Source organism: Lactuca virosa, chromosome 5 (assembly GCF_052849685.1).
Source record: "Lactuca virosa cultivar CGN04683 chromosome 5, Lactuca_virosa_CGN04683_v6, whole genome shotgun sequence".
In the NCBI taxonomy this organism is placed as follows: Eukaryota; Viridiplantae; Streptophyta; class Magnoliopsida; order Asterales; family Asteraceae; genus Lactuca; species Lactuca virosa.
The window spans coordinates 345,187,870-345,214,330 of record NC_136430.1 but is presented as its reverse complement, the minus strand read 5'-3'; the positions used below and the strand labels follow the sequence as shown (position 1 = coordinate 345,214,330).

General features: G+C 28.5%; 2 protein-coding genes, 2 long non-coding RNA genes and 1 pseudogene across 5 annotated transcripts; 3 read left to right on the top strand and 2 right to left on the bottom strand.

The window, feature by feature from the left end:
* Nucleotides 1-449: 449 nt before the first annotated feature.
* Nucleotides 450-2,168, top strand: LOC145116082 (coiled-coil protein). The gene is made up of 5 exons (XM_079052441.1): nucleotides 450-899; nucleotides 1,172-1,293; nucleotides 1,501-1,592; nucleotides 1,690-1,776; nucleotides 1,868-2,168. Exons 1-5 carry the CDS (start codon nucleotides 535-537, stop codon nucleotides 1,973-1,975), a joined length of 774 nt encoding a protein of 257 aa, XP_078908567.1. The 5' UTR covers nucleotides 450-534; the 3' UTR covers nucleotides 1,976-2,168.
* LOC145116081 (Lycopene beta/epsilon cyclase protein) lies at nucleotides 2,028-5,628 on the bottom strand. 2 transcript variants are annotated; one of them, XM_079052439.1, is made up of 16 exons: nucleotides 5,357-5,628; nucleotides 5,121-5,238; nucleotides 4,841-5,022; nucleotides 4,637-4,744; nucleotides 4,458-4,522; nucleotides 4,233-4,338; nucleotides 4,041-4,124; nucleotides 3,803-3,949; nucleotides 3,582-3,710; nucleotides 3,411-3,478; nucleotides 3,181-3,299; nucleotides 3,032-3,099; nucleotides 2,806-2,919; nucleotides 2,617-2,739; nucleotides 2,400-2,491; nucleotides 2,028-2,304 (listed from the first exon to the last, which is right to left on the bottom strand). In XM_079052439.1, the coding sequence occupies exons 1-16, from the start codon at nucleotides 5,507-5,509 to the stop codon at nucleotides 2,181-2,183; spliced, it is 1,800 nt and encodes a 599-aa protein (XP_078908565.1). In that variant the 5' UTR covers nucleotides 5,510-5,628; the 3' UTR covers nucleotides 2,028-2,180. The 2 variants fall into 2 exon arrangements, with proteins under 2 accessions (XP_078908565.1, XP_078908566.1); XM_079052440.1 differs by having other exon boundaries at nucleotides 4,841-5,019; nucleotides 5,357-5,627.
* Nucleotides 5,629-8,154: 2,526 nt separating this feature from the next.
* LOC145116079 (uncharacterized) lies at nucleotides 8,155-24,756 on the bottom strand. Its single transcript, XR_013711860.1, has 3 exons — nucleotides 24,644-24,756; nucleotides 14,613-14,787; nucleotides 8,155-8,574 (listed from the first exon to the last, which is right to left on the bottom strand). It is a non-coding gene; the product is annotated as an uncharacterized LOC145116079 (long non-coding RNA).
* On the top strand, nucleotides 12,769-24,909 carry LOC145116078 (uncharacterized). Its single transcript, XR_013711859.1, has 9 exons — nucleotides 12,769-13,015; nucleotides 13,109-13,283; nucleotides 13,362-13,521; nucleotides 13,708-13,742; nucleotides 14,054-14,252; nucleotides 14,651-14,803; nucleotides 15,027-15,104; nucleotides 15,217-15,294; nucleotides 24,562-24,909. It is a non-coding gene; the product is annotated as an uncharacterized LOC145116078 (long non-coding RNA).
* Nucleotides 24,910-25,671: 762 nt separating this feature from the next.
* On the top strand, nucleotides 25,672-26,252 carry LOC145116077 (pathogenesis-related protein PR-1 type pseudogene; annotated as a pseudogene).
* Nucleotides 26,253-26,461: the final 209 nt, after the last annotated feature.

Genomic DNA, 26,461 nt, shown 5'->3' with positions numbered 1-26,461 from the left:
GTGTTTATTGGATTATTGGCTTTTTGAAAAACTAATAAGTCAAAAAAAATGTTTGACAAACTCAAAAGCATTTTTCAAGATAGCTTTTCCATAAGCTTCAAAAAACACTTTTTAATAAGCATGTAAAACGTGGCTTTTTGAAACTGCTTATGGCTTTTCAACCAAAATAACTTCAAAAATCACTTTTTAAGCCAAACACTTTTTAACTTATTGATTTATTGGCTTTTTCACTATAAAAATTTATCCAAATACTTTTTAAAAAACCTCTTTTACCACCGCTATAAACAAATAAGGACTTATATCTAAAAACATTTTTAGAGTTAAAAAAAGCACAAACATCCCCTAGTTCGGTTTTGTAGTCAAAATGCATTTTTACCCATTTCTATTTTAAGAAAAACAAAAAGGGGATAGACTTTCTCCCATACCCAAACACCACCATATCTTTTCACCCTATATAAATCACCTCATACAAATTCATCTGCCATTGCCAAAACACAAATCAACCAAATTCCATCTCAGTTCAGAGGTTTTGTGATGAGTTTTATCGTCGGAAGATTGGCGGCAGGCAAAGAAGGCGCTTACTTCTTACAAAAATCCAAGCACGCCGTCGGTCGACTCGTTGAAAAAACCAATAAGTCCACCACTGCCGTCACTAATCGTCCTCCGGCGCCCACAATTCATGAAGTCCCTGACAACCAAAGCGATATCCTTCCGGAGATTTTGAAGCATAATTTACCGTCAAGGATTTTCCGACCACCTTCCGATTCGACTCTGTCGACTGGATCCAAGTGGCTTCTCAACTCCGATGAAAGCAACGGCGTCTCTTCTGTATCACGTGATGCTATAAACCCTCTTAGGGCTTACGTATCCCTTCCCCAAGTCACTTTTGGACCCAAAAGGTACTTCAGTTTTGCGTACTCTGTTAGCCTTATATATAACTCGCTCGATTTTTGGACAAACGTATGTAATTTCGAGCTTAATGAAGCATTTGATTTATTTTCTCAAGCTCTAAATCATATGGTTTTGCTTTCTGGAATGCAAGAACATTATGAAATCTGATTAAAGAAGATAATTAACTTTGTGTTTCAGTAATCCCGATAAGCCTTGTTGTTTTAGGAACCATGGTTTTCAGTTTTCAAATCGATCTCTGAGGTTTTTATCTTACTTGCAGATGGCAGTTTCCTAACACAGAGCATTCATTTTCTCCTTCAACCGCAAATGAACTGCGTAATGACAAGTACACCCCAATTAATCCTGAGAAGTTGAAGGCTGCAGCTGTTGGATTATCACAAAGTAGGTTTCGTTTCATGTTTTCATAACTTGTTCATCTTTCACTCACTCACTAGATGACTTCATACTGATGCATAATCATTACAAGTTCTGAAACTGAGATTTGCTATTTGTAGTATTTGTTATTAAATTGATTGAAGAACATGATATGGTTTATGCCATTATGGAGATTAACATGCTCAATTTTCCCTTATCTTTTTTGAACCCTAGTTGCAAAAGCATTTGCTGCTGCCACTGTTATTATCTTTGGTGGAGCCACATTGACTATTGGACTTGCAGTTTCACAGCTTGAGCTACATACAGTAAGTGATATTTTTGCAGTTTCTTGATCTTTGAAATTATGATTATCTATGAATTACATTGTTGACATTTTCAAGGAACTTTTCATGTGTTTTTCAGACTGATGATATTCGAACCAAAGGAAAAGATATCATTCAACCAAAATTCGAATCAATCAAGGAACAAATGGGCCCTTTAAGAACTTGGGTATGTTAAAATATCAAATAACTTTCAGCTAAGATTTTTAATTACTTTAGTAAAATTCGAATCAGTTTAATGTAGTTTACTAAATTTTCAGGCAGAAGGAGTAGCTAAGGAATGGCATATGGAGAAAAAGGAAGACATGAAAGAGAAGCCTCTAATTAAAGAGCTTTCAAGAATGTTGGGTGCCAAAAGATTTACCTAATAAGTCAAAAGTCAGTAGATTTCTTCTACTTTGTTATACATGCGAATGATCATTTTTGTAAATAAGTTAAATGAATAAATAATTTAGTCAATCTTGTTGTATACTTGTATCATATGTTTACACTATGCTAGAAAAGCATTCATTAATATATAAACTCATGTTTTACACTTTAAATACCACAAATTTGATACTATTGCCTTTGGTTCTATGTACTCTTGGTTGCTTCTTCACTTTCAAATTTGTAGTCTAAACCAGCTCCATATTTCCATGCCTCAAGTTTCCTATTCCATTTGTACTTCATCTCAGTTGAAAACGTATCAATCACAGACCTATCAGAAAGTTAAAAATTTGGTATAATCATCTTACAATCTAAAAGGCATATTATATAATAATTAATAAATTATAATTATATAAAAGGTAATACCTTAATAATGGGTCAATGAATATGGAAAGAAATGTATAACAACCCAAAAGCGAAAAATGTCCTAGCCAGTCTATGAGTACAGGTAACCCAACCTGTTAAACCAAACCATGGTTAAGTTAGTTTATAAATCTGATGTTCTTTTAGTGAATATATATATATATATATATATATATATATATATATATATATATATATATATAATTACTTTTTTATTTACCTGTTTAAATATTGAAGGAAGGATTTGAGGTTTAGTTAGCATAACTAGGCCTAGTGTCTTCACGAGAGGACCAAATTGTATAACATCTTGAAGAAACGGTCTTAACACTGGTTCCCCTAGTCTCTGAGGAAATGCTATGAAATTAACCATGGTTAATATGGTGAGTTAAAAGCTAGAAAAGGTTCATACCTGCATGCTGATGAAATTGGCATGGAGAAGGTCGTTGATGAAATCTGGTGGGACCCCGGCTTGTTTTCTTGCTGACATGGCTCTTTGGAATAACCAAGATGCACTTAAGTTTGGCTGAAAATATATATATATATATATATATATATATATATATATATATTTTATTATATTAAACTAAAACAGTAATATTAATTTAATTAGGGTTTATTGGGGAGGAAATGGGGACCATGTATGGATTTAATAACGATAGATTGTCAGAATCCAGGAGATTGGAACTGATAGCTTCGTGTATTCCTGATAAAAAAAAAGATGAACACATTGGTAATCATGGAGGCTAGTTTGACTTTGACTTTTGACTTTTGACTTTTAAGTTACCATTTGATATTCTTCCAAGGTGTCTAGTCAAACTCCCGAAACCACCAAAGGAAACTGGAGACTGTATTCCACTTGCATCACCAAACTGTAGAACACGATTGAAAGCTGCTGGCAGTGGACTGCAGATTCATTTCTCCACAATGAATTAAAATGAGAAAAATTAGATTTTTATATATGGGAAAAGAAAAAAAGAAAAAGATTCTATCAGATTGCATTTTTTTTTTACTTACCTGTCACGATAAGTTGGGAAAATTCCATATATAACCCTGAGAATCTCTAGATCGTCCAACGAGACTTCCTGGGTGCAAGTGGAAGAAGATCAAAATCTTGGGTATCAATCAGTAAATATTAGCATGAAATCAAGAGACGTCTATTTTTCTTTTTTAATTAATAAATGTTACCTGATATTTTGGCATTAAATCCCAATAATCTTCTAGTAAATCTTCAAGTTTAGGGCTAGCAGGTTGTGGATCAATGTAAGTGAACATGTAAGTAGTTCGATCCAACGGTCCAGAACCAGCAGGGAATGCCTGTTGTTGGTTTACCAAAAAACATTAATTCAATTAGTATTTTAATCCAATTCCAAACAAACATAAATGATAAATGATAATTAGTGAATTACCTCCCAAAAGTATTGTGCTTGAGAGTTTCCAACTGGCTTTGCTTCTGCACTACTATAAATGACATCGCTTCTAGAATTTTCCTTGAAACCACGACAACAAGAACCAACAACAAGGCAAACACCATCCGGCTTCCTGCCACCTCTAATCTGTTTGTTTATATTATGTTTCTACTAAAATCAGCTTCTTACACTTTGATTATAAATGGAAGAAAAAGATTTGTTTTAGTTTTGTCATAACCTGTTTTAGCACAGGCGAAAAATTTCCCATTGCATCAATTATGAGACTAGCTGACAAAATCTTTCCCTCCATTAGTTCTAATACCTTCAAAACAGAGTCAGTTATCAATATTCATCAACCAAAGCTATTTATTTAAGCAAATAGCTAATAAAGTAGAAACATATGTTCTTGGCATTAAACTAAGGATCTTACTGCTGTATCTTGATAAACATTTATGCTAGACACACTGCAGCCCTCAAAGACTACTCCACCAAGTGAATCAAATCGCTCCCTCATAATATCTATAAGTTTTGCAGGCCTACAATATATATATATATATATATATATATATATATATATATATATATATATAAACCACTATATCATGAATTAATTAATTAATCATCATAATTTATTATATTCTATAGAAACACTTACGAAACACCAAGATTAAGAATGTTTTCAACCCATATCTCCCCCTTCCTCTCAAATCCACATCTGTTCTGCAATGCAAATTAGAAATAACAAGAATGAATGATCATTTGAGTTCAAGATAAATAAACCAATTAAAATTTTGTTAACTGAAAGTTGGATACTACAGTATTATATTATTTTACGGGATTAAAAACTGAAGTTGTGGCCTCTTCAATGTCATCTTCTGTTAAGATGCCAACTTCAACAAGTTCCAAGAGCTCTTTCTTTGATATATTCCACTCTTGTTCCCTCTGATATTAATCCAAACAAAATGTCATTAGATTAATTCACTTAAAATTTTTAAAAATAGCACACCAGAAAGTACATAGTACATAGTACATACATACCCCTTTTAGTAAGTTTCTTTCCACAACTCCTACACGGAGGCCTTTCAAACTTAATGCAGTGGCAATAAAGATCCCTAAAGTACCTCCACAAACCAACACATCAAATTTATCCACTTCCTTCATGTCATTATCAAACAAACCAAGTGTATTTGTCACAATTTTTTTGGGTTCTTGAATAGCTGCTGCAATGCAATTGACACGTAAATTTCATATTAAATTTTGCCAAATTGTGGGAAAACATAACATTGAATTGATGATGATATTGAAATTAACTATCGACCTGTTTCAGCAGAGCATATAGTAGACCACAAACTATCCAATCTCTTCAAAGCATCATAAGAGTATGCCCCACCAGCTCCTCCAACTTCCCCACCTACTGAAATGCTCTCCATTATCCTCTAAAAGGCAAGGGAAGGAAATTTTAGACCCATGGTTCAGGTAGGACGAATATCAAACACCTTGTGTGCATTATATTATACAAACGGGACTGAGGGTTCACAAGCAAGAAATGTGTACCTGAGTTCTTGAAGAGGCCGCTCTTAGTTGCAGAGATAGCTTCCTTGATCTCTGGATATTATTGTAAACAGAAGGGTGTAGAGAAAAGCCATTGCCATTGAGGTTGGAGCTGGATGGGTGTGGTCGAAGCTGAACTTGAATCACAACCATCATACGGTGTTGGTGTTACTTTCTTCTACAAGAGATGTATTTGAAATCCGAGTTTATTATCCGAGTACATGACATTTGTTCGGGATCATTCAATTGGATGTGCCAATTGGATATGCGTAGGAGCATGGTACACGTTAAAGTTAAAAGCAAGCCAATCCATATTATGAGATTTCACACCCTCAAGTTTAAAGATAAGGCTTGATATGCCCAATGGTTATAATATATGTTTAGAATATCCCCTCCAAGTGGTTTACTTATCAATTTACACCCTTAGTTTGTTTTTGTGGTGAATATTATTGCAAATATACGAAGATCCAATTGATAAACGTTAAACACTTTCAAATAAGTTATAAACATGGGGACATTGGGGGCAAAGTGGGCAGCCCAATTTTTTTATTATATATTTTTATTTAAAATTAAAAACTTATAATAATGATAATGATCTTTTTTTTTGGTTCGTTCTAAGCCTTTAAAGATATTTAATTTTTCAGTACCAACCCTGGTTATAAACCACCTTCAAATAAGTTATAAGAGGAAATAACTTATCTAAATTATTTATATAAGGCGATAATCACTTTTTATTTATTCTATCTAAACACTAAAAATGATTGTTAATAGTACCAAACTATAATAAACATCTTAAATAAACAATCTCAAAACACCTTCTCAAATTAAATGAATTGATTTTTCTAAATGTCTTTTATATATATATATATATATATATATATATATATATATATATATATATATATATATATATATATATATATATATGGAGTGGTTCAAATGAGAACTACAAAAGATTAAGAACCCTAGGAACCTTCATTTCATAAGTAAATATGTATAGTGAATATTACTAAAAATGTTAAAATCCTGATTTTTGTCTTTTTGGTAAAAAAAATGGCAAAATCATAATTTTTATAGTCTACTATTTACATTCATACATTCATTCATATTTTAACATAAAATTTATATAAAATACAACTTTATATAACCTATTTACAATTTAATACACAATTCATAACTTAATACAATTCATTTTACAATAATTCACAGATTTAGAGAAGTCAGACTCAAACTCAAACTCTACTTCCACCACCACCACACGCCACCACCAACCACCTGTGCCACCATCGCAACCACTATTCCTTCAAAATCATATATGTATATAAATCCATGCAATGGCAGCTTAAATACTACATTCACAGTTTAATAAACCTATTAATTCGTTCATTTTGAATTTAATGCAAAACAATTATAAAGAGTAATGCATTATTGCATACTTATACAACAACAAAAATTATTCATAAGAAAAATAATACATAAATCATTCATATTTTAACACAAAGTTTATGAAAAACTCAAAGACGAAAACAATCAATTGAAAACTTAATACAATTTAATACATAAAGTTCACAGCATAATATAACAAATTAATAATTTAATACACAAAATTGTCATATTCTTAACTTAAAACTTACATTTACACATTTCGATCTAAAGGTCAGTGCTTCTTTCATATTTTAATTTACGCAATATTCATAGTTTAAGTTTTTACATAATTTATTTAAAATTACAGAAAATAAGATCTATATATAATAATTCTTTCTTCTCTTATTTCAAAACTAAACACATAATTTATAAAAAAACAAAATCACAGCTTAATACAGTTAATTTACAGTTTAACACAATTGTTTCACAACTTAATACAGTCAATTTACAATTTAATATACAAAATGCACAGTTTAATAGTTAATACAACAAATTTTACAATTTAATACACAAAAAATATATATGTTCACAAAATTCATAACTTAATACAACAAATCATAATTTAATACACAAAAATTATATACTTACATTCATATTCTCAACTTAAAACTTATATTTATGCATTCATATCTGCAGACATTTCTGTGTATTAAATTGTGAATTTATTATATTAAGTTATGAATAAAACTCACAGCTTAATACAAAAAATTCACAATTTAATACAATATATTCACAACTCATTTATGAGTATAATCTCATATTTTAGTGTACTAGACAGCTTATTCACAGTTTAGTACATATAGAGCTAGGTTCAAGTATTCTAACAAATTATTGTGTGGATATAGGAATCAGTGTGAGCCAATCATTTCAAAAGCTAAATAAGGTAAAATTTTAATGTTATCTATTAATTAATTTTAGTAATTAAATAAATATTTAATTAATCTCTTTAATTTAGGCAATATAGTTTAAGAATTAATTAAATAAGGTAAATTTTTAATGTTATCTATTAATTAATTTTAGTAATCAAATCTATTTGTTCAATAATTGTATATTTAAGGATGTTATTTAGACTATTATTCTGTAAGAATATGTATGAATCTATATTTGCATTACAATGTTTGAATATATATATATATATATATATATATATATATATATATATATATATATAAGGATCATGTTATATTTCAACTGAAGGTTCAAGAATATTGTTTTTTTACAAGAAATTACTTCAATCAAAATATGTACTCTATCAGAATATATTCTGACATTTTCATAGAATGTCGTTCTAACAGAATTGCATTCTAAAAGAATAAAATTGAGTAAAATTAAAAATTATGTTAGAATTAAAAATGAATTAATTAAAAAAAATCAGAATTCAAAATTAAAAGAATCAATATCCCTTAAAATCCGAAATTTTCATTAATTAAACATTTGTTTCCTAATTTAAACATGTGTCTCATAATTTAAATATAGGTAAATCATTACTTAAAATAATTAAAACCATTGGTCTACATTCATCCCTACATCCACACAATAATTAATTAGAATACAATAACCTAAGCCAGCACATATATAAATTATCTCATATTTTTCAGAGGCAAACATCAAAAGAAAAACATATACATGAATCATAAAAGAAGATAACTTATCTGAAATCAACGAAGAAGAAGAATGAGAAATAGAACATATCCATACTATACCACCACCACCACCATCAACACCGCCAACTACCATATGACGCCATCAACCACAAGTGCCAACACCACCAACATCATTCCCTCAAAAAATAAGATCTAAAAAAAAACAGAATTCACAGTTTAATACAACATTTCAAACAATAATTCACAACTTAATTCAGACACTAATTCACAAGTTAGTGCATCAAAAAATACACATTCACAACTTAATAACTTACATATTCACAAATTAATACATAAAAACATATATTCACAACTTAATAACTTACCGAGTTTCGTTTTAAGGCATTTCATCAAACACTTTGTGTGCAACACATACATCAGAACTCTCATTCACAGTTTAATAAAACAGTTTAAGACTATCATTCACAATTTAATAAAGCAATTCAAGATTCTTATTGACAATTTTATAATTTAATACAATACATTCACAACTCATTTATAAGTATAATCTCATATTTCAGTGTATTAGACAACTTATTCACAGTTTAGGATATATATATATATATATATATATATATATATATATATATATATATATATATATATATAAATTATCTCATATTTTGTAACGTCCGCAGATTCGGACTAGTCAGTTTTGAGACAATAAGCGTCAAAAAATGATTTTTTTATAGAATATTATTTAGATTATTTAGAATAAATAATCTTAACTAAGTTGTTGTATATGTCACAAGGTTTCCATACATATAAAGAATGCTGAAATCCGAGTTATAACGAATAAGTTATGACCTGTCGAAGTTTCGCGACAAAACCGGCACGACACCGGGAATCGTAAAAAGTGAGTTTATGATAGAGTACTTTTTATCCTTAGGGTTCTAAATAAAAGTTATAGAGTACGTCTCCACCTTCACGTGGATATAAAGAACGTCAAAAACGGAGCTCGTATGCAAAAGTTATGGCCTTCCGAAGATGCAGTTGCCTGATAGCATGACACGTGTCAGAAACCCTAATCTGACAGGACTCACGACGTGAGCCTCTTTTCTCACGACGTGAGGACTCAAAACGCCACATTTCGAAGCTAGAAAGAAGTCCACGGAAACGATAACTCAAAAGCTCACGACGTGAGCAATGAATTCTCACGACGTGAGGAGTCAAACTGACATTATTCAAGCCTAGAACGCAGATGGCGAAGATACGAGGTGATTCAGCCATGGCTCACGACGTGAGCAATGAATTCTCATGACGTGAATGGGCCGAAATCATCCTATAAATATCAAGTTCGACCTCATTCACTTCTTACACCATTTCTTCTCTCTCTCTCTCTCGTTTGCTGAAGGCGTTTCTGCATTCCGAGCCCAACGATCACGAACTGCCGACTGTTTCTAGTTAGATTCTATCAACTCACGCTATTAAGGTGAGTGCATAGTTACTTTCATCTTACGCATAGATATGAAGTATTTAATATAAATTACGTGTTATGTGTGCATGTTATCTGTGTTCTTGATATCTATGTTGGATAAACGATTTATACATGTTTACGTGATTTAAACTGTATATGTAATTTTATACTTATAAATATATATTGGGTAGCAACGGGTGATGATAGAAAGGTGATAATGATTAGGTGATGATAGAAATGTGATGATAATTAGGAGATGATAGAAAGATTATGATAATTAGGTGATGATAAATAGGTGATGTGAGATGAGAAGAGATACCATAACCTTGACCGGCGATGTAGTCATCTACCAGAGTATAGATGGCGACCACAGACTATTCTAGACAGTCATGTGGAAACACCAGCATGCTCATAACATGTAGGTGATGAATTACGAGTTCGGGCGATGTTGTAACTACGTATTCATGTGATGATACTCTAACCCCTTACTATGAATTACGAGTTCAGGTGATGTTGTAACTACGTATTCATGCGATGATACCCTAACCCTAGGTGATGAATTACGAGTTCAGGCGATGTTGTAACTACGTATTCATGCGATGATACCCTAACCCTTACTCGACACGTATTGAGGGAGTAATCCTCGAATTAGTACTGTCTATATGATGTAGGCGATGATCCTTAGGAAAAATCCTTAGGAACAAACATATAAGGAAATGCGGTGTAAGGAGATGAGAGGTAAATACGATGCAGGAGATGACCCTTAGGATAAATCTTTAGGGAAGGTAATTAGGAATAAAGAAGATAATGGGGATGGGTAATTGGGTTAATTGTTTGATGATTAAACATAATAATTATATTATTGTGGGTTGACTCGACGAGCCGGACCTTCATGGGATTACTGAGAATCGATGGGACTCGACGAGTCGCACGAGTGCACTCGGCGAGTCTGGTCAATTTGGACTATTGACTGGAATTGACTTCTGTTGACTTTAGGGTTGGTCAAATGAGTAATGGAGGTCAGGGAAGGGTAAGATGGTCTTTTACCCATTTCTAGGGCTAAGAGTGTAAGAGAGACAAATGAGTGGTATAGTCGAGTATGGGGAGGGTATTAATTTGAGATATTATCCTTGTGATTAGGCGGAGGCTAGATCGAGGATTCCCGAGCACGAGGCTTTTACTTACTAGCTTACGAGGTGAGTCTTCTCACTATACTTACCTAGAGTGAAAACTATGTGTGACCAGAGGGTCTTATGTGCTTGCTTGAGTTGTGCATGTTTGTGTGTTATGTATTGTATGCTGTATCATTTGTTGCTTAGACCGGACCGGAGGGTCCAACGAACTATGAGGCCAGAGGGTTCTCAATCAGACCGGACCGAAGGGTCCAACGAGCTAGACCAGACCAGAGGGTCCAACGAGCTACAGGACTGAAGGGTCCCGCTGAGACACATAGACCGGAGGGTCTTACAGAGTATAGCCTCGAGGGGCTAAATTGTTGTATGTGGTATTTTGGGGAACTCACTAAGCATCCGTGCTTACCGTGTTATGTATCATGTGTTTCAGGTACCTCAGAGGATCGCGGGAAGGCACCAGCGTGATTGTGCACACACTCTTGTTATGGAGCTATGTTTGTGGATCCTGGATTTGAATAATTGTTTTGAAAACTTGTTGATTGATTTTGAGAATTAATGATGAGACATATGTTTTATGAGTTTTAAAAATAAAAAAATTTGGTTTGAAATTCGTGTCGTTACACTTTGACAAGGCCATCACCCAAAATACACTCGCACTATGTCCCGTAATGGTCGAATAAGCGTATGTTCTAGCTAAATAAGTGCTTTAGATGGACTTGAGATGTATTGGACAGATGTTCTATGAATGTACATATGTGAATCGGTAGATGGTAGTTTCCCCTTAACTTGATGATTATTGGGAATGATTGAGTTGACAACTCTTGTTGGATTTATTGTGAACCGAAAGATGTACTCTTGTGTTTGTTTTAGGCAAAGTAGTTAATGTATGAACATTTGGAGTGATTAGAGTTTCATAATCGTAAGGAGGAACAAAAAGTAGATCACGATCAATATTAAATTTAGTAACATAAATAGGTTAAGCGGGATTTTGAGAAAAGATGCTGAAGTGAAATAGTAGACTAAGAAGACCCCTCTTTTTGATTTACATTCAAACTTTCCCAAGTTATATTTATTATTCTTTATGAAGCATCAACAACCAAGAATATGAAATAATTTAACATTTGATTTTCATTTGTTCATGGCTTCATAAAGAGTAGCATTTAATATACAATCGATCAAAAGACCAGTTATGTGTAAAGCATGTACTTGTATTTGCTTCATCCCAAAAATACTATAAGACATGTAAGAAAATATAAGCATTGATTAGGCAACTTCACTGTTGGATTTTGTTTTTTCTTTCAACAACAAAATTTACATAGTAGCATAGCACTATCTTTTTGGTTGTGGGTTTGAAATAACACTCAGGTTCGGAAGACGACATTTAATAGCTGAAATTCAAACATTTACTTGCGAAATTGGTTCCTCAAGAAGAAAAGACAAAACTACCCTCATGTGAGGGGCGCGTGCTGAAGAAAACAAATAATTTTAACGTTTGTTATAATTAGGGACTAAATCGACAATGAAAAACTCTTAAATAAGGACAATTTTTGCAATTTGAAACTATTTTGGACCTTAGTAAAAAAATTACAAATAAGATGGACCAGTTTTTGCAGTTTTTTTTTTTTTTTTTTTTTTAAAGAACTATAATAAAAAATTAATGATTATTGGTAAAAAAAAACATTTCAAACAATTAATTTGAACGGCCAATATGATTATATTAGATAGAGAGAGGTTAAATATCCTACTAAATGTTCCTACTACAAGATACTCTCGTGATCATAAGAGCAATTTGGCTGGTTAATAATACGAAGGGAACCCTAATACGAAATAGATGCAAAATTTGGAATGTCGATTTAACTAAACTTTCCATATTTTCAAGTTACTTAATGCGAAAGATTCTTAATTAAAATCATGATCTTCCATAAACGGTTCGTTTGACTACGAAAGAGCACTAGGCTCCCGAACTCTTCAGTATTCATATTTCTTCTTCCTCTGAGAAATTACGAGGAGGATGTTAATCGTTTTCCGCTGGTATTAGTTCTTGGTATGCTCTTCGTCTCTTTTCTTTCTCTAGATCCAAAATACATATGCGTTTGTATAGGGTTTTAAACACACTATATGTTGATTTCCATTGTAGGTTCTTGGGTTCTCAAAGAACACTTGATTTTAGTCGTTTTCTCCGGTTCCAGTAAACAATGCCGCTTCCAAAGCAGAACTAATCTCTAGAAATTGGCGACAGCGGAACAGACGATGATGTCGGAGAGCAAGCGTTTTTAGCTGTTCTCCTTTCATGCTCTGCATTTTTTCTTCAAGTATTGTTATCCTTTCTCTAAACCAAATTAATGGAAACGAAATAATCCTCTAACGGAATTCTTCTGGTTTTGGTTTAGGAAATATGTGATCCACACTACGACCCCGACGCATTTTTGCCTTTGTGTCTTCCCCAAAACCTATTTCTATCCAACTCCAACCACAATTTCTCTTTTCCATAAACCTTTCCGCTCTCAAATCTCCTGCAAATATTCGAATCTCCTCACACTTGCTTACTCGGTAACACTGTTTCTCCCTTCTTTGATTTATTTATTTGTAGTTAATCATATTATACTAAGGTGTGCGTAATCTTGGATTCTGAATCGAATTACTCCGATTTCAGCTATGCACTTTGATTTAATGTGAAAAATCGATCACCAAATATAACTAACGATTTCGATTTTGATTTTGTCGTTTTTCACATAGGTTGCAGGATTGGTGTCGCCAGAAGAGTAAATATGGTAAGTTCTGGTGCTCTTGTTGTTTCCTGGTTATGTTTACTTTTTGGCGTTCTGTTTGCATTCTTGAGTTTTGATGTTAAACAAACGAGTAACTAATACTAATAAGGCTATACTACTCGACTACAATCCCAATTTTAAGCCTTCATTCCCTCCTATTTGCAACCCTAAATAGAAGAAAAATACGAAACCAAAAATGTGACAGATTACAGTTCCGATTTCCTGCATTTCTTATTTTCATTGACAGCTTTCATTCCTAAAAAAGACATTCTACGGACCAAAACGCCCCTAATATTTTTCTGTTTTCAATGCAGATTAGAGACAACACTTTGGACTGTTGTTATCATCATTGTGGGATATAACAACAAGAAATACTACATTGATATCATTGAATCAAAGCCTTCAAATCCAATAACCATCATTGAAACCGATTGTGAGGTAGATTTTGCTCCTCCTCTTGATTACAATGAACCAGAGAGGCCCCACCCCTATCATCCTTGCCACCTGACCAAGGTATTACTTGCATGTTTTCAAGCAGTTTTATATTTTTGATCTTATGTTATCTGATGATTTTAGGGAAAAATGTAGGAAGCAACATGCTATACTTTTTTATTTTATTTTATTTTATCAATATAGGCATTGTACTTCATTATTTATGCATATAAGCAATGTACTTATGTACTTTTTCTCATAATGGCAACATTGGTAAAAGTATGTAAGTAGGTTGGCTGTTATAGGTAAAGTGCTGTTAAGTACATTGCTATCTCGTGGGTAAAGAGAAATAGAGTAGATTGTCTATATTAATTTTTAAAACAGTAAAATACATTGCTATTTAACTGCAATTCACCCATAATTTTATATGTGAGTAATTACCATTCCTTTTGTTTTCCATTTTATCCTTTTGCAACCAGAGGAACCAAAATTCAACCACTTCCGCCTCCAATGGAAAACAACTGGCGGTGCCTGGCGGAGGTGTGCCACTGCCGCCTCCTACCGGTTCTAGCTCCCACCAAACTCAGGGAAAACTCGTGTTCAGTTCTAATGCCGCCTCTCAAAAGCAAAAGGTATATTTTATTAATAGGAATGTACTTGCACTTTGCTTACTAATATATTTTACTATTATTGGTTAAAAAATCTAGGAAGTTGCTATTGTGGGTAACAAATTAAACTAAAAGTAAATGATTAGTTAACTTTACCATTTAATATTAGGGTATTTGTGTGTTGAAGTGTCCTGTTTTTATAGGGTTAAGTTAATCTTTTGTTAAATTTTTTTTTTGTGTATAACAGGCACCAATTATTTAAAGATGAAACTCCCAAGGCTTTTGACATTTAAGTTGAGATTTGGGCATTCTTTTTTACTGATGGGTATGTTCTGCTGTTTTCAATCTTTTCCAATTTGAATAAACTCAATATTGACATTGTAAGATACAATTGAGAGTGATACCAAACTTCTGTATATTTTGTTGTGTGTTTTTAGTTCTTGTCACTTATAGTGGAGAAACTGATACTTCAGGTTTACTGAGAGATAGCAAAATACTCTCAGGTCTTATTCCAGGTTTGTTTTGTTCTACTAAACATCTTTATATTTTCTCGTGTCTTCTTCATTCTTGTTTTTGTATGATACTTTACACTGATTAGCATTTCATATCTACGCATTTTAGATTCTATTTTTTATAAAAAGCATTTTCTCTTTAAAAATCAACCCAATTATGACATTGCACTTTTTTTAGATCTTTTCTGTAACAACAATGTTACTTTCAAATTTCTTATTAAAAATCACATTTCCCTTTGAAAATCATCGCAATTAAAACCTTTGTACCTTTTTAGTTTTTTTTTTCTTTTACAACATTGTTACTTTCAAATATTTTCATATCAAGAACTTTTGTTAAAAAGTCCTTACATTATTTTCTTCTTTGGGCATTTTACTTTGAAATTTTTAACAATTATAGCATTGTACTAAGTTTTCTTATTAAAAGCACATTTTCCTTAGAATAAATATCCCATTTAAAGCTTTGCAGTTTTTTAGTTTTTTTTTTTTTTCTTTTCTGACTTTCAATTTTTTTTCAAGACATATCTTATGAAAAATCATCTCAATTAAAGCATTGCATTTTTTAATTTTTTTTTTATTATTACAACATTTTTACTTTCAAATATTCTTTTATCAAGACATTTTTTACTTATCTAGGCATTTTACTTTGAAAATTTACTAATTATAGCATTGTACTTTCAGTTTTCTTATTAAAAGACATTTTCTTTTAAAAAATCATTCCGGTTAAAGTATTGCTTTTTTTAGTTTTTTTTTCCTATTACAACATTTTTAAATTAAAATATTCTTTTATCAAAATATTTTTTAATTATCCAGGCATTTTCCTTTGAAAAGTTTACCAATTATAGCATTGTACTTTTAGTTTTTTTTTTATTAAAAGCACATATTTTTTTGAAAAATCATCCCATCTAAAGCATTGTATTTATTTAATTTTTGTTTACCAATACAACATTTTTACTTTCAAATATTCTTTTATCAAAGACATTTTATACAAAATCTTCACATTTTTTACTTATCTATTCTAGGCATTTTACTTTGAAAATTTTATCAATTATAGCATTGTAATTTCAGTTTTCTTATTACAAGTACATTTCTTTTGAAAAATTATCCTATTTAAAGCATTACATTTTTAAAAAATATACTTATCTAGGCATTTTACTATGAAAAAGTTACCAAATATAGCACTGTACTTTCATTGTTCTTATTAAAAGCACATTTCTTTTGAAAAACCATCCCAATTAAAGCATTGCATTTTTTTAGTTTTTTTTTTAACTATTTCAACATTTTAACTTTCAAATATTCTTTTATCAAGACATTTCTTTACAAAAATCTTCACATTTTTCACTTATGTAGGCATTTTACTTTGAAAATTTTACCAATTATAGCATTGTACTGTAAGTTTTCTTTTTAAAAGCACATTTACTTTGAAAAATCATCCCAATCAAAGCTTTGCTCCTTTTTAGAAACATAGTTACTTTCAAAATTTTTGATCAAGACATTTTATTAAAATATTTATAAATGTTTTACAACTATGCATTTTAATTTGAAAAATTTACCAATTATAGCATCGTACTTTCAGTTTTCTTTTTAAAAGCACATTTTTTTTTGAAAAATAATCCCAAATATAGCATTGAATTTTTTTAGTTTTTTTCCTATTAAAAGTTAATTTCAAATATTATTTTATCAAGACATTTTATTAAAAAGTCTTTACATCTTTTACTTATCTGGGCATTTTACTTTGAAAATTTTACCAATTACAGTGTTGTACAGTTTTCTTATTGCATTTTTTTACTTTTCAAGACATTTTTTACAAAAATCTTTGCATTTTTTTTACTTATATAGGCATTTTACTTAGAAAAAATTTACCAATTATAGCATTGTACTTTCAATTTTTTCTATTAAAAGCACATTTTGTTTGAAAAATCATCCCCAATTAAAGCCTTGAAGTTTTTTTAGTATTACATTATTTTTACTTGCATTTATCAAAGACATTGTTTACTACAAAAATCTTTACATTTTTATTTATCTATCTAGGCATCTTTTTTTAAAAATGTTCCCGATTATAGCATTGTACATTAAATTTTTCTTATTAAAACACATTTCTTTTGAAAAAGTATCCCAATTAAAGCATTGCACTTTTTTAGTTTTTTTTTACTCTGTCATCATTTTTACTTGCAAATATTCTTTTTTCAGAACATTTTTTACAAAAATCAAACATTTTTTAGGCATTTTACTTTGAAAAATTTACCAATTTTAGCTTTGTACTTACAGTTTTTATTTATTTATATATTTAGTTATTAAAAGCACATATCTTTTATAAAATCATACTACTTAAAGCTTTGCATTTTTTTTAGTTTTTTTTACTCTTTCATCATTTTTACTTGCAAATATTCTTTTATCAGAACATTTTTTTAGGTATTTTACTTTGAAAAATTTACCAATTATAGCTTTGTACAGTTTTTTTTTTTTTTTTTTTTTTTTTTTTTGATGAAAAGCACAAATTCTTTTGTCAAGACATTTTTTACGAAAATCATACATTTTTCACTTATCTAGGCATTTTTTTAGTTTTTTTGTTTACTATTACAACATTTTTACTTTCAAATATTCGTTTATCAAGACATTGTTTGCAAAAGTCTTTATATTTTTTTACTTGTGTAGGCATTTTACATTGAAAAATTTACCAATTATTTTTTTATTATTACAACATTTTTTATTTCAAATATTCTTTTATCTAGACATTTTTTACAAAAATCTTATATTTTTTACTTATCTAGGAATTTTACTTTAAAAACTTTACCAATTAAAGTATTGCATTTTTTTAGTTTTTTTTTTCTATTACAACATTTTTACTTTCAAATATTCTTTTATCAAGACATTTTTTCTATAAATCTTTACAGTTTTTACTTATCTAGGCGTTTTTTACAAAAATCTTTGCATTTATTATTACAACATTTCTACTATCAAATATTCTTTTATCAATAATTTTTTTACAAAAATGTTCACATTTTTAACTTCATTAGGTATTTTACTTTGAAATCTTTACCAAGTAAAGCATTGTACATTTAGTTTTGTAATTAAAAGCACATTTTGTGTGAAAAATCATCCCAATTAAAGCATTGGATTTTGTTTTTGTTATTATTATTATTATTATAATATCATTTTTACTTGCAAATATTTTTTTATTAAGAGATTTTTTTATATAAATCTTTACATTTTTTACTTATCTAGGCATTTTACTCTGAAAAATTACCAATTATAGCATTGTATATTCAAGTTTCTTATTAAAAGCACATTTCGTTTGAAAAATTCATCCCAATTAAAGAATTGCATGCATTTTTTTAGTTTTTTTTCCTATTACAACAATTTTACTTTCAAACATTCTTTTAGCAAAGACATTTTTTATATAAGTTTTTACATTTTTTTAGTTTTTTTTTTCCTATTACAACAGTTTTATCAATTATAGCGTTGTACTTTCAATTTTCTTATTAATAGCACAATTCTTTTGAAAAATCATCCCAAATAAAGCATTAAGTTTTTTAGTTTTTTTTTACTATTACAACATTTTTACTTTCAATTATTCATTTATCAAGACATTTTTTACAAAAATCCCAAAACTTTTTACTTCAAAATTTTTACCAATTATAGCGTTGTACTTTCAATTTTCTTATTAAAAGCACAATTCTTTTGAAAAATCATCCCAAATAAAGCATTAAGTTTTTTAGTTTTTTTTTACTATTACAACATTTTTACTTTCAATTATTCATTTATCAAGACATTTTTTACAAAAATCCCAAAACTTTTTACTTCAAAATTTTTACCAATTATAGCGTTGTACTTTCAATTTTCTTATTAAAAGCACAATTCTTTTGAAAAATCATCCCAATTAAAGCATTAAGTTTTTTAGTTTTTTTTTACTATTACAACATTTTTACTTTCAATTATTCATTTATCAAGACATTTTTTACAAAAATCCCAAAACTTTTTACTTCAAAATTTTTACCAATTATAGCGTTGTACTTTCAATTTTCTTATTAAAAGCACAATTCTTTTGAAAAATCATCCCAAATAAAGCATTAAGTTTTTTAGTTTTTTTTTACTATTACAACATTTTTACTTTCAATTATTCATTTATCAAGACATTTTTTACAAAAATCCCAAAACTTTTTACTTCAAAATTTTTACCAATTATAGCGTTGTACTTTCAATTTTCTTATTAAAAGCACAATTCTTTTGAAAAATCATCCCAAATAAAGCATTAAGTTTTTTAGTTTTTTTTTACTATTACAACATTTTTACTTTCAATTATTCATTTATCAAGACATTTTTTACAAAAATCCCAAAACTTTTTACTTCAAAATTTTTACCAATTATAGCGTTGTACTTTCAATTTTCTTATTAAAAGCACAATTCTTTTGAAAAATCATCCCAAATAAAGCATTAAGTTTTTTAGTTTTTTTTTACTATTACAACATTTTTACTTTCAATTATTCATTTATCAAGACATTTTTTACAAAAATCCCAAAACTTTTTACTTCAAAATTTTTACCAATTATAGCGTTGTACTTTCAATTTTCTTATTAAAAGCACAATTCTTTTGAAAAATCATCCCAATTAAAGCATTAAGTTTTTTAGTTTTTTTTTACTATTACAACATTTTTACTTTCAATTATTCATTTATCAAGACATTTTTTACAAAAATCCCAAAACTTTTTACTTCAAAATTTTTACCAATTATAGCGTTGTACTTTCAATTTTCTTATTAAAAGCACAATTCTTTTGAAAAATCATCCCAAATAAAGCATTAAGTTTTTTAGTTTTTTTTTACTATTACAACATTTTTACTTTCAATTATTCATTTATCAAGACATTTTTTACAAAAATCCCAAAACTTTTTACTTCAAAATTTTTACCAATTATAGCGTTGTACTTTCAATTTTCTTATTAAAAGCACAATTCTTTTGAAAAATCATCCCAATTAAAGCATTAAGTTTTTTAGTTTTTTTTTACTATTACAACATTTTTACTTTCAATTATTCATTTATCAAGACATTTTTTACAAAAATCCCAAAACTTTTTACTTCAAAATTTTTACCAATTATAGCGTTGTACTTTCAATTTTCTTATTAAAAGCACAATTCTTTTGAAAAATCATCCCAAATAAAGCATTAAGTTTTTTAGTTTTTTTTTACTATTACAACATTTTTACTTTCAATTATTCATTTATCAAGACATTTTTTACAAAAATCCCAAAACTTTTTACTTCAAAATTTTTACCAATTATAGCGTTGTACTTTCAATTTTCTTATTAAAAGCACAATTCTTTTGAAAAATCATCCCAATTAAAGCATTAAGTTTTTTAGTTTTTTTTTACTATTACAACATTTTTACTTTCAATTATTCATTTATCAAGACATTTTTTACAAAAATCCCAAAACTTTTTACTTCAAAATTTTTACCAATTATAGCGTTGTACTTTCAATTTTCTTATTAAAAGCACAATTCTTTTGAAAAATCATCCCAAATAAAGCATTAAGTTTTTTAGTTTTTTTTTACTATTACAACATTTTTACTTTCAATTATTCATTTATCAAGACATTTTTTACAAAAATCCCAAAACTTTTTACTTCAAAATTTTTACCAATTATAGCGTTGTACTTTCAATTTTCTTATTAAAAGCACAATTCTTTTGAAAAATCATCCCAATTAAAGCATTAAGTTTTTTAGTTTTTTTTTACTATTACAACATTTTTACTTTCAATTATTCATTTATCAAGACATTTTTTACAAAAATCCCAAAACTTTTTACTTCAAAATTTTTACCAATTATAGCGTTGTACTTTCAATTTTCTTATTAATAGCACAATTCTTTTGAAAAATCATCCCAAATAAAGCATTAAGTTTTTTAGTTTTTTTTTACTATTACAACATTTTTACTTTCAATTATTCATTTATCAAGACATTTTTTACAAAAATCCCAAAACTTTTTACTTCAAAATTTTTACCAATTATAGCGTTGTACTTTCAATTTTCTTATTAAAAGCACAATTCTTTTGAAAAATCATCCCAATTAAAGCATTAAGTTTTTTAGTTTTTTTTTACTATTACAACATTTTTACTTTCAATTATTCATTTATCAAGACATTTTTTACAAAAATCCCAAAACTTTTTACTTCAAAATTTTTACCAATTATAGCGTTGTACTTTCAATTTTCTTATTAAAAGCACAATTCTTTTGAAAAATCATCCCAAATAAAGCATTAAGTTTTTTAGTTTTTTTTTACTATTACAACATTTTTACTTTCAATTATTCATTTATCAAGACATTTTTTACAAAAATCCCAAAACTTTTTACTTCAAAATTTTTACCAATTATAGCGTTGTACTTTCAATTTTCTTATTAAAAGCACAATTCTTTTGAAAAATCATCCCAATTAAAGCATTAAGTTTTTTAGTTTTTTTTTACTATTACAACATTTTTACTTTCAATTATTCATTTATCAAGACATTTTTTACAAAAATCCCAAAACTTTTTACTTCAAAATTTTTACCAATTATAGCGTTGTACTTTCAATTTTCTTATTAAAAGCACAATTCTTTTGAAAAATCATCCCAAATAAAGCATTAAGTTTTTTAGTTTTTTTTTACTATTACAACATTTTTACTTTCAATTATTCATTTATCAAGACATTTTTTACAAAAATCCCAAAACTTTTTACTTCAAAATTTTTACCAATTATAGCGTTGTACTTTCAATTTTCTTATTAAAAGCACAATTCTTTTGAAAAATCATCCCAATTAAAGCATTAAGTTTTTTAGTTTTTTTTTACTATTACAACATTTTTACTTTCAATTATTCATTTATCAAGACATTTTTTACAAAAATCCCAAAACTTTTTACTTCAAAATTTTTACCAATTATAGCGTTGTACTTTCAATTTTCTTATTAAAAGCACAATTCTTTTGAAAAATCATCCCAAATAAAGCATTAAGTTTTTTAGTTTTTTTTTACTATTACAACATTTTTACTTTCAATTATTCATTTATCAAGACATTTTTTACAAAAATCCCAAAACTTTTTACTTCAAAATTTTTACCAATTATAGCGTTGTACTTTCAATTTTCTTATTAAAAGCACAATTCTTTTGAAAAATCATCCCAAATAAAGCATTAAGTTTTTTAGTTTTTTTTTACTATTACAACATTTTTACTTTCAATTATTCATTTATCAAGACATTTTTTACAAAAATCCCAAAACTTTTTACTTCAAAATTTTTACCAATTATAGCGTTGTACTTTCAATTTTCTTATTAAAAGCACAATTCTTTTGAAAAATCATCCCAAATAAAGCATTAAGTTTTTTAGTTTTTTTTTACTATTACAACATTTTTACTTTCAATTATTCATTTATCAAGACATTTTTTACAAAAATCCCAAAACTTTTTACTTCAAAATTTTTACCAATTATAGCGTTGTACTTTCAATTTTCTTATTAAAAGCACAATTCTTTTGAAAAATCATCCCAATTAAAGCATTAAGTTTTTTAGTTTTTTTTTACTATTACAACATTTTTACTTTCAATTATTCATTTATCAAGACATTTTTTACAAAAATCCCAAAACTTTTTACTTCAAAATTTTTACCAATTATAGCGTTGTACTTTCAATTTTCTTATTAAAAGCACAATTCTTTTGAAAAATCATCCCAAATAAAGCATTAAGTTTTTTAGTTTTTTTTTACTATTACAACATTTTTACTTTCAATTATTCATTTATCAAGACATTTTTTACAAAAATCCCAAAACTTTTTACTTCAAAATTTTTACCAATTATAGCGTTGTACTTTCAATTTTCTTATTAAAAGCACAATTCTTTTGAAAAATCATCCCAATTAAAGCATTAAGTTTTTTAGTTTTTTTTTACTATTACAACATTTTTACTTTCAATTATTCATTTATCAAGACATTTTTTACAAAAATCCCAAAACTTTTTACTTCAAAATTTTTACCAATTATAGCGTTGTACTTTCAATTTTCTTATTAAAAGCACAATTCTTTTGAAAAATCATCCCAAATAAAGCATTAAGTTTTTTAGTTTTTTTTTACTATTACAACATTTTTACTTTCAATTATTCATTTATCAAGACATTTTTTACAAAAATCCCAAAACTTTTTACTTCAAAATTTTTACCAATTATAGCGTTGTACTTTCAATTTTCTTATTAAAAGCACAATTCTTTTGAAAAATCATCCCAATTAAAGCATTAAGTTTTTTAGTTTTTTTTTACTATTACAACATTTTTACTTTCAATTATTCATTTATCAAGACATTTTTTACAAAAATCCCAAAACTTTTTACTTCAAAATTTTTACCAATTATAGCGTTGTACTTTCAATTTTCTTATTAAAAGCACAATTCTTTTGAAAAATCATCCCAAATAAAGCATTAAGTTTTTTAGTTTTTTTTTACTATTACAACATTTTTACTTTCAATTATTCATTTATCAAGACATTTTTTACAAAAATCCCAAAACTTTTTACTTCAAAATTTTTACCAATTATAGCGTTGTACTTTCAATTTTCTTATTAAAAGCACAATTCTTTTGAAAAATCATCCCAATTAAAGCATTAAGTTTTTTAGTTTTTTTTTACTATTACAACATTTTTACTTTCAATTATTCATTTATCAAGACATTTTTTACAAAAATCCCAAAACTTTTTACTTCAAAATTTTTACCAATTATAGCGTTGTACTTTCAATTTTCTTATTAATAGCACAATTCTTTTGAAAAATCATCCCAAATAAAGCATTAAGTTTTTTAGTTTTTTTTTACTATTACAACATTTTTACTTTCAATTATTCATTTATCAAGACATTTTTTACAAAAATCCCAAAACTTTTTACTTCAAAATTTTTACCAATTATAGCGTTGTACTTTCAATTTTCTTATTAAAAGCACAATTCTTTTGAAAAATCATCCCAATTAAAGCATTAAGTTTTTTAGTTTTTTTTTACTATTACAACATTTTTACTTTCAATTATTCATTTATCAAGACATTTTTTACAAAAATCCCAAAACTTTTTACTTCAAAATTTTTACCAATTATAGCGTTGTACTTGCAACCACACACATTCGACTTTCTCAACATTTCCAACCCAAAATCAATGTAAGTCAACAAGACATATATTAAAAGACCAATGTATTCTCATTATATATAATGAGCAGAATTAAAAATTTAAAAAAATAGATTTTTCAAGTCATTTACCTTGAACTTTTCAGTTTTCTTTTTAATATCAAAACATTCCAAGCCGATTTTCATGTTACATCAAGTGCTCTAGTAGTTCCAAGGAGGGAGACTTACTTGTGAGGGGAGGGGTGAACACAATTGGAGGAGGACTGAAGTGATTAAGTGGAAAAGGTTATGATGTTTCAATGGACATGTATGTGGGCTTGCTTTGAGATTGAAAGGATTAGTTTTGTTTATTGAAAGGATTGTTGAATGTAGAATATGTAAAGCATGTTTCTAAATGTATGTAGACTTGGCATGTTTGCAGGTTTTGTCCCTAGACTTTTGTATGTCGGCAAATGTGGTCTCCCACAAATAAATAAATCCATCGTTTCATCAAACTGAACACTATTCCCCCCCCCCCAAAAAAAAAAAAAAAAAAACATATTAAGCAAAACCTTGTCTGTGTCACCCGTGGAGCGGGGACCGGGCAATTTCTAGTTAATAATGATTAGAAATGTCAAAAATAAATGAAAAATAAATTGAAAAGGACATTATAGTCATTTTATGTCTTATAAAGGATGAAGCATGCAACTCATTACTTAATTATATCTAACAATAAACAAATCATATTTATCTTATTTGGTAGTATTCGTCGATCGTTCTTGTATCTATTTGTATCCACAAGAATTTTCATATTATGGAAAAATAAGTCAACAAAAAAGACTAAAGGGTGTGGAAAAAAAGAATAAGTCAACAAAAAGACTAAAAGGTGTGGAAAAAAGAATAAGTCAACAAAAAGACTGAAAGGTTTATATAATAAATTGTCCTTTCATTGTTATGAAAGGATGTCTGGTGCCAAAATTCATATGATTTATTCTTCATTTTGCATCCACGAGAATTTCCAAAGTGGGGAAAATAAGTCACCAAAACGACTGAAAAAGCTTTGATAAAGTGTCGTTATGTTATTATTAAAATCTACATTGAAAGATAAATTAGAATGATTTTTTTTTTAAAAAAAAAGAATATTTTTATGTATATACAACGTCACAATTTGAATTCTGTATTCTAGAGAATTCTACCTATAAATTCCCACTAAAATCACCCATTTAATTCCCACAACCTTGAAGTGTCGTTTTGGTATCACTAAACAAAATCAAAAAATGGGCCATTGGAACAACATATTACTTCTTGCTATATTCACGAGAATTCTTAATATTTCCCGAGCCCAAAACTCGCCACAAGACTATGTTGATGCTCATAATCAAGCCCGAGCTCTGGTTGGTGTAGGGCCCCTGACATAGGATCGCCGTGTGGCCAGTTTTGCACAAAACTATGCCAATCAAAGACGTGTTGATTGTCGGTTGGTGCACCCCCAAAACAATACCTACGGCGAAAATCTTGCCTCTGGTCAGGGTTTGACTTGACCGGTGTAGATGTTGTGAACCTGTGGGTTAGCGAGAAGGCAGATTATGATTTTAATTTGAACATTTGTGCTCCGGAACAGGTGTGTGGGCATTATACTCAAGTAATTTGGAACAATTCGGTTCGTCTTGGTTGTGCAAGGGTTCAATGCAATAATGGTGCATGGTTCGTGACATGTAACTATGATCCTCCCGGCAACTATATTGGGGAAAGACCTTGCTTAAGTTGCATATATGGAATAATAAGCATTCACATGAATTATAACAATATGATTAAATAAATTACACTTAAAATAAAGTTTTTCAAGTGACTGATTAAATAATTGTAAATAATCACACTTTTTTTTTTAAATAATTGTAATAATTAGATGGTTGTAAGAAACATATGTTCATATATATATATATATATATATATATATATATATATATATATATATATATATATATATATATATATATATTCTTCCATTCTTTTTCGTTGTCGTTTGGTCTAAGATCTAAACATACTTCAAGATCTATAAAGTATGAT